General features: G+C 37.1%; 1 protein-coding gene across 3 annotated transcripts in view; it reads left to right on the top strand.

The window, feature by feature from the left end:
* The window catches only part of nptx1l (neuronal pentraxin 1 like), an 83,374-nt gene extending 78,772 nt beyond the window's left edge, over positions 1–4,602 (top strand). For 2 of the 3 annotated variants that reach the window (XM_073938165.1, XM_073938168.1), the window contains 2 exons: positions 1–12; positions 3,114–4,602. The exon at positions 1–12 is cut by the window's left edge and continues 168 nt beyond it. In XM_073938165.1, coding sequence (XP_073794266.1) covers positions 1–12; positions 3,114–3,335 — 234 coding nt within the window. In that variant the 3' untranslated portion in view covers positions 3,336–4,602. The remainder of the gene's footprint in view (positions 13–3,113) is intronic. The other variant, NM_212936.1, reaches the window with a different exon arrangement.
* Positions 4,603–13,397: the final 8,795 nt, after the last annotated feature.

The following is a 13,397-nucleotide window of genomic DNA, read 5'->3' as shown; positions in this document are numbered from 1 at the left end:
GGACAAGAGCAGGTACGCATCTCCTGTTCAACCCTAATTTACCTGTCGATACGGTAAAGTGCGGGAGTTTAAGATGATTTAAAGATGAGCGAACAGTACAGAGGGGCTCTGGTCCAAAACAGCCAGCTTCCCACAGAGCTGTATTTTAAGCTATCGTAGGCCGTTTCCAATGAGGGATCTCTCTTCCTACAGGCAGGAAACACAGATGCTGTCTTGTAAACACCTCGTCGTGGTCAAATTGAACAGGCAGCTCTGCTTGTGTCCGGTACAATAAAAACAATCCAATAATGCTCTGCAGACTCAAGATATAAATTACAGCTTTAACAGATATATGATTTGCTGTATTTTTATACTTAATCATGAAATCAAAAATAACCATGTAGATTTTGTTAGCTCACGTCTTTTGGTGAACAATTCATCTGTGCATGTCATTAAGGAAAAAAAAGTCAGCCCTTGTAATCTAAAGTTGAAATCTGAGAGTGCGCTGTTTGTTTTCAACTAAATTCTCAGATTAGGGGTCCGTTCTTCGCACCTCACTTAAATGATCTAAGATGATTTGGCAGATCCTGGATCTGTTGATCCAGCCTGATCTCACGAGAAAACAAAAGTATTTTACGTTTTGCCAGTTTAGTGGCTAATACGTACGAGTTCGTACGAGTTCAGTCGTACGAAATTGTAGGATTTTAAAAAGGAGGCGTGGCACCTAACCCCACCCCTAAACCCAACTCTCATTGGGGGATGAGCAAATTGTACTAAATTGTACAAATTAGATCGTACGAATTAGCCACTAAATCAAAAAGTTACGAATTGCCGTGAGACTTCATTGGTTCATCTTGAAAACTGATCTCTGGCTAATTTAGTTCTTCAAACAAGTTCGCCAATTAGATTCAAATATCTGAATAAACTGATCTGATATCGCTGCGTGTGTTGTGAAGGACAGATCTATCGATCATCGAAATCATGATCAGCAATGCAGCGATTGGCTGACGGCACAGCAGTGTAATGACATCATCTAATTAATATTTTATAATCCATATGAGCAAAATTACAAAAAAAAATTTAGTGAACGGTTTATTAAATATGATACACAATAACTTTACGTTATTTGTGGGCTGCAGGCTTTACAGTTTCATGTGTCGAGAGTATTTAGCAATTTATTTAGTTTTACATTTAAGATGGGATTTGCTTTACTATAGTAACCCAGGCCTATTTTAATTTCTTAATCGGCGTAAGCAATTTAAATAAATTTTGCATTAAAAAGCATTTAGATATTGGTAAAGACGTCTGCAACTTTGGCAAAGCATTAAATCCCCGTCATATTAGCTGTCAAAACATGTGCATGACAGCATAAATTATTATTCTGTTATAAAAAAAAAAATTCAATATTGTGCATGTCTATTATCTTACAGAAATTGTACCAAAGCTGGATGGGTACCTTTAAATAGTACGCATTTATTTGTATCTAAAAAAATTCATATTAATAAATGTTCTCTTTGATCCCGTTCGGAAGAGCCACCCCGTTTTGGTACATTTATCTACTAAGATTTAATATATATATATATATATATATATATATATATATATATATATATATATATATATATATAATAATTTTTTTAAACATATCTATATAAACATAAATATTATGAATTATTTATTATTAAATATTATTAATTATTATTATAATATTAATTAATTATATATATATTAATTAATATAATTAATTATATTATTAATTATATAATCATAAATGTGATATATAAACTTTTTAAAACTATTTTACTTTTTTTCCCCAAGTGTATATAATCTATAGGTTACTACTGTCAGATATCTGAATTCTGTACATACTTTTAGTATTACCTTTGCTTGAAATGACTCGATCTAATCCTGTTTACATGAAATAAACCTGCTCCTGAGCAGGTTTGAGCTGCCAGAACTGTTGCTATGACAACAACTCCCTGATGAGCGTTGAAGGACGAAACGATCCTGGATTGTCTCAAATCGTCAATAACCAAATCCAGCTAACTGAGTAATCCGCGTACGAAGAACGGACCCTAGGTCTGTCTGAGGTATTGGGCGTGGCTAACATACTTAACCACGCCCATCCAGCTGTTAATTTGACAACAAACAGAATTAATGTAGAGGAGGAGTCTGTTAGCTTGTAATAACTCCCTAAACTCTTTTCCTCATCTGAATGAAATGCCTACTTTACAACATCCAATCAGCTCGCAGTACAACAAACAAGCCACACCCACTGTTTATTTATTTAATATTTAGTTTCTTAAGGAACTGGGTCACAATATGGAAAAAAAAACACAGGTCGCAGCTTGGTTCATGCAGACTTTAATAGTGGATCAGATTACTACTAAAGGTGGTAATTTTCATATTATTTTTGTTGTAAAATCCAAAAAATTTGTCACACACACAGTTTGCAAAGTTTACTTCAGAAAGTTCATAAAGATTATTGAGTTCGATACTTTGCTAGCGATACTGGAACCACATATTAAAAAGACGACTCCATTTCCACGAACCACTTGATCCTGAATATTCATTCATTCATTGTCCTTCGGCTTAATCTCTTTATTCATCAGTAGTCCCCACAGTGGAATGAACCGCCAACTATTCCAGCATTTTTATTTTTATTTTTTACATAGTGGATTCCCTTCCAGTCGCAACCCAACACTGGGAAATAATGAGACAATCTATCTTAGATGAGACTGGTCAGATTGACCTCTATGGTATGTATTGTAGTAATAGAATTCTGATGGGGCGACACGGTGGCTCAGTGGTTTGCAAGGGCATCCGCTGCGTGAAACATATGCTTGGAGATTCTTTCTGCTGTGGCGACCCCTGATGAATAAATGACTGAGCCAAAATAAAATAAATGAATGAATGAATTTACCAATGGTAAACTCTCAGTTCCAAAATCCCCTTACAGACAGGAAGAGTTTAAATGGAGAGACCTTCAAAGCCCTGTTGGGATGAAACGCATATATGAATCATTTATGGGGAGGATTATAGCTTCAAAGGTTAACAGGGAACTAATCATGTGTCTTTGAAGGCATTCAGTTTTGTTTTTCTCAGGATCTCAAATAAATGTTATCCACCCGCAGGACACTCTCGGCGGAGGGTTTGACGCCACTCAAGCGTTCGTCGGCGACATGGCCAACTTCAACATCTGGGACCGAAAGCTGTCGGTGGGCGAAATTTACAACCTGGCCACGTGCAGCAGCAAAGCGCAAGTGGGCAACGTGTTCTCCTGGTTGGAAACCAGCATCGAGATCTACGGAGGAGCTTCCAAGTGGACATTTGAAGCCTGTCGCCAACTGAACTAAACAAACAAAACAAAACAAAAAATATACGAGCACAGAAATCTCCCAGCCGATGAGAGATACGAGTTACCAGGTGTCTGTTACCAAATCATCCATCTTTAAAAGAAACATTCGCAATCAAGAACCGACATGGAATTTTCTAGATGTTTAATATTCCTCGTCTCTTAACACTTCTCTTGAAAAACAATCACGTTTCGTTGTCGTTTATTTGAAGGAGGAAATAATGAAAGGTTTAAGCGTGATGGCACTGTGGTTTTTTTTTTGTTCGCTCTTCTCTGGTCGTTCGTTGGGGGCAAGCAATGCCTTACCGGAAAACTACTTAAACACGATTATGACGTCCGTCTTTACAACTTGGATCATTCGTAAATAACAGGAAGCCATGTAGTCTTTGCGAGTAGTTTTCTTCGAACCACTTAGCGTTACCGTCTCCGTCAGGATTATTAGCTAGATCTAACCCACTGCCTGGGATACTCACTGTGAACTTTTCGGATGTAGAATGTAAAACGAGCAAAGATGAGTGTGTTTCGTTTTTTACTTTGATTTCTTTCCTCATGCTTTTGTTGTGTATGATCACTTTCTGCTTCGAGCTTTTTTTTGTTTGTTCTATTTTTGGTTGTGCGTGTGTGTGTGTGTGTATGTGTGTGTGTGTGGGTTTGTTAAAAATTGCCAACATATTTCAAGCCTGGGTGCCTTGGGCTGTTGAAAAAAAGATCACATTTGTCATTATTTGCAGTGTACTTCTATTTATCTGTTGTTTTTCTTCGATTTTTTTTTTCCTTGTGTAACTACTGATTACACCTCGTAATGATTCAAATGTGGACAGGCTGGCGAATCCAAGTCGTTTAAATCGTGGTGTGTTTTTGGCAGGTGTTTGTACTTTTCAAGGAATGTTACGTGTACAGAAAAAACAGCATGAACATCGAAATGCTGCAACAGCATCAATGGAAAACTGCTTTTATTAGCTCTTTTTGGGTTGAGATTTTATACTGTATTGTTATATGCTAAAAGCATGGCAGCACTGAAAGATGATAAAGGTCTAAATTTTGTAATAAAATTGTTATACCAAAAACAAAACAAAAACAGCTAGCATGCCTCCATTTGCAACGAGCACACTTGTCATGTTATAATGAGGACGGATGATCATGCGTTGGAAAGTATGGGATCGGTACGATTTTTATAAAAGAGATACTTTTATTGATCAGAAGTGATGGTAAAGACATTTATAATGTTGCATAACTACATATTTCCAAATAAATGCATTTATTTTCAACTTTCTACTCACATAATTGTGTAAAAAAATCAGTCCACAGAAAGCATTGGGGATGTTTTCATCCACTCTTGGGTTTTAATTTGGCCAGAAATGTATCTGTGTTTCAGCAAATGGAATGATTTTTGGTGGCAAATCTGGTAACACTTTATTTTGATGGTCCATTTGAGTATTAGTAGACTGTCTGCTTAATATTCTGCTCCTTCAACATTTAACTATAAGAAACTTCAGACATTTAACTGACTATAAGAAACTTTGCAAGCACATGTTAACTTACTCTAACCCTAATAGTGATGGGAAGTTCAGATCATTTTACTGACTCGGATCTTTGAGTCTCGTTCATCGAGATGAACGAATCTTTTTTCGAGTTATTTCGTTCATTTGGTTCAATTTGCCAAAATATTATTAAAATCTTACGAATTGCTTCCAAACACATCTACAACTAGCCCAAAAGGTTGACTGCACGCCAAATAAGTCATAACTAGAATACTATAAGAAGGAGAAAATAAATAATGTGAATGGCTGATTAGGCATTTGCGTTAACAAGCAGTTGGACAGGTGTACCTAATAAAGTGGCCGGTTAATGTACGCCCAGAATGTAAAAGGGAGCAATATAGGCATACAACTACATCATACTGCTGCAGAATAAACTCAATATGAAAATCACATCAAGGTATGATATGACAGTTTGCAGGAACGATCGTACAGAACACAATTTAGAAGGAAGCATAATCAAAAATCATTCAGTGCATGGACTTTGCTTGGAGACTGTTGTATTAGTAATTAGATTTTTCTGAATTATTATTATTTTTTTTTCAGTATATCCATGATTGAATTCAAGCACTTCTAGATACACAAGCTTGTTGCGACTTTCACAGTATCACAGCATCTTATAATTCAATTCAAAGCAGGTATTGTGTTGCGGTTTCTCATAAAGCTGGCTGGTATGTTAATGAAAAATCACATCACACCACAGGTAAATCAGATTGCAAGTTGAAGTAAGTGATGACTTGTGAAAACTGCTAAAAACTTCATTTTTAATGTTATTTTTAGATCCAAGGAATATTCCAGCCAAAAAAAGGAAAAGTCTGCCATCATTTACCCATTTGTGACAAATATTTCGCTGGTAGTTTTGTTCCTATTATGGATATTAATAGCAATGTTTTCATCCACCTATTTTTATGTACAATTTGAAAATGCGCATAAAAATATGCCTGAATGAATGGCAAGATGCACATGTAACGGAGCCAGCTGGTAAGTACTGTGCAGGTAAAACCTCGCTCCTCTGACCTCTAAAGGTGCTCTAGCAACAGAGAGTAGAGGTCATGGTCTTTAGCCTCCTTGTTGGAGCAACCGACTCCCATGCGGAGGGTCGCCGGTTCAATACCAGCTCGGAGCGGGTTGGGTGAAACCCGATATACAGAAGGGAATTTCCTTCAGAAGGAAAAAAGACAGTGTGAACACAACACAACCGAGGAGGTAACGGGGGGTTGGACAATCAATCTCGGGTATGGTCCAGGCAATTGAACCAAATGAGAAAGCACCCCCAGTCTCTGCCAATGAATTAGGTGTGTTTGGTTAAGGAGACATTGAAAATGTGCAGAGCTGGTGGTCCTCCAGAAACACGGTTGAAAAACACTGGACTAAACCAACTGCTGGGTCATTTTTTTTTTTTAAATTAAGCCATTAGGACCATTTTTAACCCAATGTTTGAGTTTTTAAATGAATATTTTAGCCAATTTGGGTTTAAATAACCCGGCATTTCTTAAGAGAGCTGTTTCGCTCATTCTCAAATCCCTCAGCCAAAGTCTGTCATCACAGTGGTTCAGTATTATTATATTATTATCATTACCTCCAGTCATTTTCAATTTTGGACGAACTGTCTCTTTAAACCTGCAGTAGCGATTAGCTTAAACTGGAGCAAAACATCCAGCATGTATTCTTCACACTAAAGTTGAGGTAGACTTAACTTTTAAGTAGAAAGTAAGTCACAAGACCCAACAGTGCGTTGATTTCAGGTTTATGAGAGAATTAACTATTTATTCAGCAAGATTGGCTCTGCGAGGCACTTATGTTGCAACTCGCTATTGCTGGAAATGTATGATTCATTATTTTCTTTGAACTTACAAGGATCTTAGATATCTTATGATAAACTCTTTATAGCTCGTCCTTCATCAATTATTTATAAATGGCAGTCGGCTACGAGGGAAATAGAAAAAGAAAAAAAAAACATTCAAATTGTCTTTCCTATGAGTTAGAAACTGTCATTTAAAGTTCAAATTTGTGATTGATTAGTTGATTGACTGACTGACTGATTTATATTTTGATCGATCGGTTTGTTGGATGATTGATTGATTGATTGATTAATTAATTTATTGACTGACTGACCGACTGATTGACTACTAATTGGTTGGTTGGATGGTTGATTGATTGACTGATTGGTTTGTTGGTTGGTTGACTGATTGGTTGAAAAATTGGTTGATTGATTGATCGATTGGTTTGTTGGTTGGTTGACTAATTGGTTGATAAATTGGTTAATTGATTAACTGGTTGGTTGGTTTGTCGGTTGACTGATTGGTTGATTGACTGACTGATTGATTGGTTTGTTGGTTGACTGATTGGTTTGTTGGTTGACTAATTGGTATATTGATTGGTTGGCTGGTTGATTGTTAGTTGGCTGATTGACTGATTGATCAGTTTGTTGGTTGACTGATTGGTTTGTTTACTGATTAAATGTTTGGTGTGTTGGTTGGTTGATTTATTTATTGATTGATTGATTGATTGATTGACTGATTGACTAGTTGACTGATTGATTAATTTGTTGGTTGGTTGACTGATTGGTTTATTGATTGATTGTTTGATTGATTGTTTGATTGATTGATTGGTTGGTTGATTAGTTAGTTAATTGTTTGAGTGAATGATTGGTTGGTTGATTGGCTGATAGGTTTTTTGTTTGATTAATTGACTGATTGGTTGATCAATTGATTGGTTAATTGATAGATTTATGATTGGTTAATTAATAGGTTGATTAATAAATTGGTTTGTTGGTTGACTGATTGGTTGATTAAATAATTAATTGGTTGATTGATTGGTTTGTTGGTTGACTTACTGATTGATTTATTGACTGATTGATTAATTCATTGGTTGAATGAATGATAGGTTGGTTGATTGACTGGTTGATTTGATAGATAGATAGATAGATAGATAGATAGATAGATAGATAGATAGATAGATAGATAGATAGATAGATAGATAGATAGATAGATAGATAGATAGATAGATAGATAGATAGATAGATAGTTACCAACATAGTTATTGATTATTATTATTATTATTATTATTATTACCTTTAGTCGTTTTCATTTTTTTGGGCTAACTGCCTCTTTAAATCTGCAGCAGAGTCATTTAATTAATCAACCAAACGACAATCACAGGATGCTCTGTTTTAAAAATCACAAACTAGAATACTTAAAGAAAAGATAAGGGAGCAAAAAAGCACAAGCATTGGATGGTTACTGGCCGACAACAGACAGATGAATGGACAGATATATTTGAGTGGTTCTGGTCAAGGAAGAGAGCACATGTGATGCATGGAGCCAATGAAAGGATCCTTAATGCTTTCTGTCAAGCACGATTCTAGTGCAACGGTATATGGGCTGCTTTGCTGGCAGAAAGCTGGGAGATTGAAAGAGAGTGCAAGGAACACGATCACAACGTCATGCAGTTCCCTGTGGTCAGCGCTCGATTGGTTCAGATTTCATCATGCAGCAGTACAAAGACCCAAAGCGTACTTCAGAGTTATGCAAAACCTATTTGGGAAAGAAGCTGAGAGCCAACACACTGTTTTTTTTTTTTTTTTTTTGATGGACTAGCCTGCACTATTGCCAGATTTAAACCCTGCGGAGCTCCTGTGGGATGTGCTTAAGCGTAAGGTCAGAGAAAACTGACCTACAAGCCAGTTCCACCTCTGGGAAGTGATACAGAAAGCGTGAATTGAAATCTTCCCTTAACGTACACTATGTGCATACAGTATACTGTGTATGGGTGAATCAAGAGATGCGGGAACATTTTTCAACTTCAAGATAGTTATATTAATTTTTTCTTTAACAATCAAACAATTGTTTCATGATAACTGACACTAAATGGAGGTAGAGACAGACAGATATAGGTATAGTGGGAGTTTTTTAAGATACACTTAAATACACCCCTGCTACAAAATCTAGCTTAAACCAGCCTAGGATGGTTGGCTGGCTTTAGCTGGTCGACCAGCCTGTTTTTAGAGGGGTTTTGGCCATTTCCAGGCTGGTTTCCAGCCATTTCCAGCCTGGTCAGACTGGAAAGTGACCAGCTAAAAACATCTAAAATCAGCTTGACCATCCTGGTTTAAGCTGGACATAGTTGGTTTTAGCTGGGCTCCCTGCCTGGCTAGGCTGGTCAAGCTGGTTTTAGCTGGTCATCTCCCAGCCTGTCCAGCTAAAACCAGGCTGGAAATGGCTCGAAACCAGCCTGGAAATGGCCAAAACCCCTCTAAAACCAGGCTGGTCGACCAGCTAACACCAGCCAACCATCCTAGGCTGGTTTAAGCTGGATTTTTCTGCAGGGACATATCCTGCACAACCATTTTTTTTTTTTTTTTTTAGAAAAATCTTGATATATTATGTTATTATTTAAAAATAAGTAAATTTTTCATCTTTTAAGTTAAGATAAACATCTATTTTCTGAATTATTTGTCATTTCAATTATAAAACATTTTTTTTTTCATGTCTCTACATTCTAGTTAGCTTAAATGGGTTATTAAAAAGGCATGACAATCTTTAAAGCCCTGATAGAAAAGCATGTGACTTGCTCCAAGTGATGTCACCTCCTCTGGCCTGAAACTCTTGAGGGGTGTCATAATTCTTCTCTAAATAACTCTATATAAACACAAAATGTTTATAATATATGTCACAATCACCAGCGATCTTATCCTGGTTCGCTAACGGACTACAAATCCGCAATTATGGACTCAAATTCAATTTTAGACATGCCATGTGGTGTCTGGTTTGAGGTTAGCATCTTGAGCTAAAGCACAAAATGGTGGAAAACTCGGTTCTCGTCAACTTTAGTAATGGTTTAAAATGTTTAACAACAAGTTAAACAACAAATAGTGTTAGAATCAATTGTGCTGTATTTTGTATCAATTGGTAGATATTGAGTAATATAATGCCCTTTTTTACTGTAAAGCTGAGGGTAAACTTGACAAAACTGGACCTGTACACAAGCTCTCAGAAATAAAGGTGCAAAACCTGTCGCTATGGTTGTTTTTTTTTTTTTTCAAAGGGTACAATTTTGTACCTTAAATATGCACATTGGTACCTCAAAAGCACAATTTTGTACCTTTAGGGTACACTTTTGATTCTTGATAGTACTATAAGGTAGGCATTTGTACTTTTTAGGTATTAATTTGTACCCTTAAGGTAAATATGTGCCTCTGTAAGGTTTTGAAAAGGTACCATCCCAGTGACAGGTTTTGTACTTTTATTTCTGGGAGTGTATATCCATAGATAAAAAGACAGATAGCAAAAACAAACAGGTTATGGTATACTTTTATAACCCTGGCTTTACAAATATATACAATAAAAGTCTAGATTGAGCTTATAAAATCTAACCTACCTCTTCAACATATGGTCTGTCCTAGCTCAAGTGTCAAGCTACGGCTACTCTATGTTGTACATCGTTCCAATTTAAAGAAAGTGAATGGAAAATGCATATAAACAAACACTCACCGGCCACTTTACTAGGTACACCTTACTAGTACCGGGTTGGACCCTCTTTTGCCCTCAGAACTGCCTCAATCCTTAATGGCATTGATTCAATAAGGTACTCGAAATATTCCTCAGAGATTTTGGTCCATATTGACATGATAGCATCACACAGTTGCTGCATCCATAATGCGAATCTTCCATTCCACCACATACCAAAGATGCTGTGTTGGATTGATTTCTAGTGATTTTGGAGGCCATTTCAGTACAGTGAACTCATTGTCAAGTTCAAAAAACCAGTCGGAGATGATTTGCGCTTTATGACATGGTGCGTTATCCTGCTGGAAGTAGCCATCAGAAGATGAGTACACTGTGGTTATAAAAGGATTGACATGGTCAGCAACAATATTCAGGTAGGCTGTGGCGATGACATGATGCCTAATTGGTACTAATGGGCCAAAGGTGTGCTAAGAAAATATCCCCCACATCATTACACCACCACCACCAACTTACACCATTGATACAAGGCAGGATGGATCCATGCTTTCATGATGTTGAAGCTAAATTCTGACCCGACCATCTGAATGTTGCAGCAGAAATCAAGACTCATCAGACCATGCAAAATTTCTCCAATCTTCTAGTGTCCAATATTGATGAGCCTGTGTGAATTGGCGCCTCCTGTTCTTAGCTGACAGGTGTAGCATTCGGGTTGAAAACTTCTGCTGCTGTAGCCCATCCGCCTCAAGGTTGGACATGTTGTGTGTTCAGAGATGCTCTTCTGCAGACTTCACTTGTAACGAGTTACTGATGTCTTTCTATCAGCTGGAACCAGTCTGGCCAATTTTTACTGCATTTTGTTTCTCGGACCATTTACTGCAAACCCTAGAGATGCTTGTGCATGAAAACCCAGTATATCTGAAGTTTCTGAAATACTCAGACCAGCCCATCTGGCATCAACAACCATACCACATTCAAAGTCACCTAAATCCCCTTTCTTCCCCATTCTAATGCTCGGTTTGAACTGCAGCAGATCGTCTTGACCATGAGTTGCTGTTATGTGATTGGCTGATTAAAAATATGCATTTTTCTAATCATTAGATACAAACATCTAATGAGCTAATCACATTTTAGTAACTCAATACAATTATGAACATGGTAGACCGACTCAAGAAGAAATGCCGAAGGTCATCAAAATGGGAAAGAAATGTAACTATATCTCAACAAAACTGAACATTAGAAAAAGGTTGCCTGATTCGACGAATCTCGATATCCGCTGTGACATTCAGGTGGAAGGGTCAGAATTTGGTGTAAACAACAAGAAAGCATCGATCCATCTGGACAGTGCTTTAGTCTGATGAAATACTATAAGGCATATTTTCTTACCACACTTTTGGTCCCCTTGACAATGAGTTCCCTATACTCATATAGCCTTAACAAGCATCAGATCTCAATCCAATAGAGCGCATTTAGAAATTGCTTTAATAAAAAAAAAAATCCCTCATTAATGCGCAGCCAGCAAATCTGCAGCATCTGCATAATGCAAATAACATCACTCAGGCCCAAAAATCAAATGAATCTTTCCAGTATCTTTATGAATAAAAATCTGGAGGCATCACATACAAAGACGGTGTACCTAATCCAGTAATGAAAGTACTTATAAATGTGAACATGTCTGACTAATTCCAAAATGCTGAATGCTAGAGTGATATCACAGGCTAACTAACAAACAGCAAAGCCAATATTGGACATATCATGTTTCCTCCATATCCTCCTGAAATATGCGCCCTTCCCCCAATCATCCAGCATCCCTCCTATTCCCAAGAGTATTGCTGGGATACTTTAGATGTATTTCTACCTTGAGGTGACCTCAGAACAGATCATTACTGCACGTTTTCCCCTTTAAGACTTGGCGCTGAAAGCTATTTATAGTATAGGAAACAGACTCCGCTTTCATCCAGAACATACTTCATGCAATCTCAGAGGAAAGTGTAACTATTTTGAGAGTGTGCCGATTGAAGCTCCAAGCTTTAGGACTCAACATAACTGGGGCATGAGCTGATCATGCAAAAATATACTTGGGAGATTGGACTGATTTATTTGTTTAGCCACTCTTTCACCAAATAAAATGCAAAATAGCTGCAAATAGAGTGGTGCAGTACAGGCATCTTTGGCCTAAATGAGCTTTTCTAAGAGGGGAAGATATAAACAATATTTGAATAATAAAAACTGAGCTGTCTACTTGAGCCATTTGGTTTGATTTTTTAAGGGCTTGAATGTACTTGTAACACCACCCTATCCTCTCCAAGCGTGTATCGAACTGGCAACCTTCCGCATGGGAGTCGGTTGCTCTACCAAGGAGGCTAAACACCATGGCCTCTAGCGTCTGCTTGAATGCTAGGTGGTCGAATATGGTTGGAGCTGAACTCTCCAGGACACGAGCTCTCCAAGACCGAGAGTGGACACCCCTGCTTTAAAGTGTTAGTTTAAAGGGGTTTGTTTTTTTTCTGGACTTTGCACATTTCAAATAGTTGCTGGAGGATGAGGGAGCTCTCAATATTCATCTACTCAAGAGTTCACACTTAGCTGATAATCAATAAAGCTGTTACGACTTTTAAGTTTTGGTATCTAGGGTTTAAAAGGTAACATTTAAGGTGATAATAGTTTGTGGTCAGTTGGTGGCAAAATATCAACACGACAACCAAAATACTGCAAAAATAAGTGAATTTATTTACAATAGTGAAAGGAAGTCAAAAAGCAATAAAGTATTATTTACAAGATCTCACAACATACAATAAATCAATCAATATAGATTAAAGATGGTGGGGGAAACGAGAGTTAAGTGGCGCCAAATAAATGAAATAAATATAACAAAAAGCCCAATTCTAACTAATAATTACCCTCTAAACTGTCTAATACAAAATAAACAAACAAAACATCTTCAGCGTTTTCACGCTATAACTAATCTACTCTTCTAACCAAATATATAGAGAAAACTTACAGCGGGTGGCGCTCACTTCTAAACTAGTGTGTTTAGACAGTGGAGTTATCTGCGTGATG

The sequence above is a fragment of the Danio rerio genome, chromosome 3, assembly GCF_049306965.1.
Source record: "Danio rerio strain Tuebingen ecotype United States chromosome 3, GRCz12tu, whole genome shotgun sequence".
Classification (NCBI taxonomy): domain Eukaryota; kingdom Metazoa; phylum Chordata; class Actinopteri; order Cypriniformes; family Danionidae; genus Danio; species Danio rerio.
This window is presented reverse-complemented; position numbering and strand designations above follow the sequence as displayed.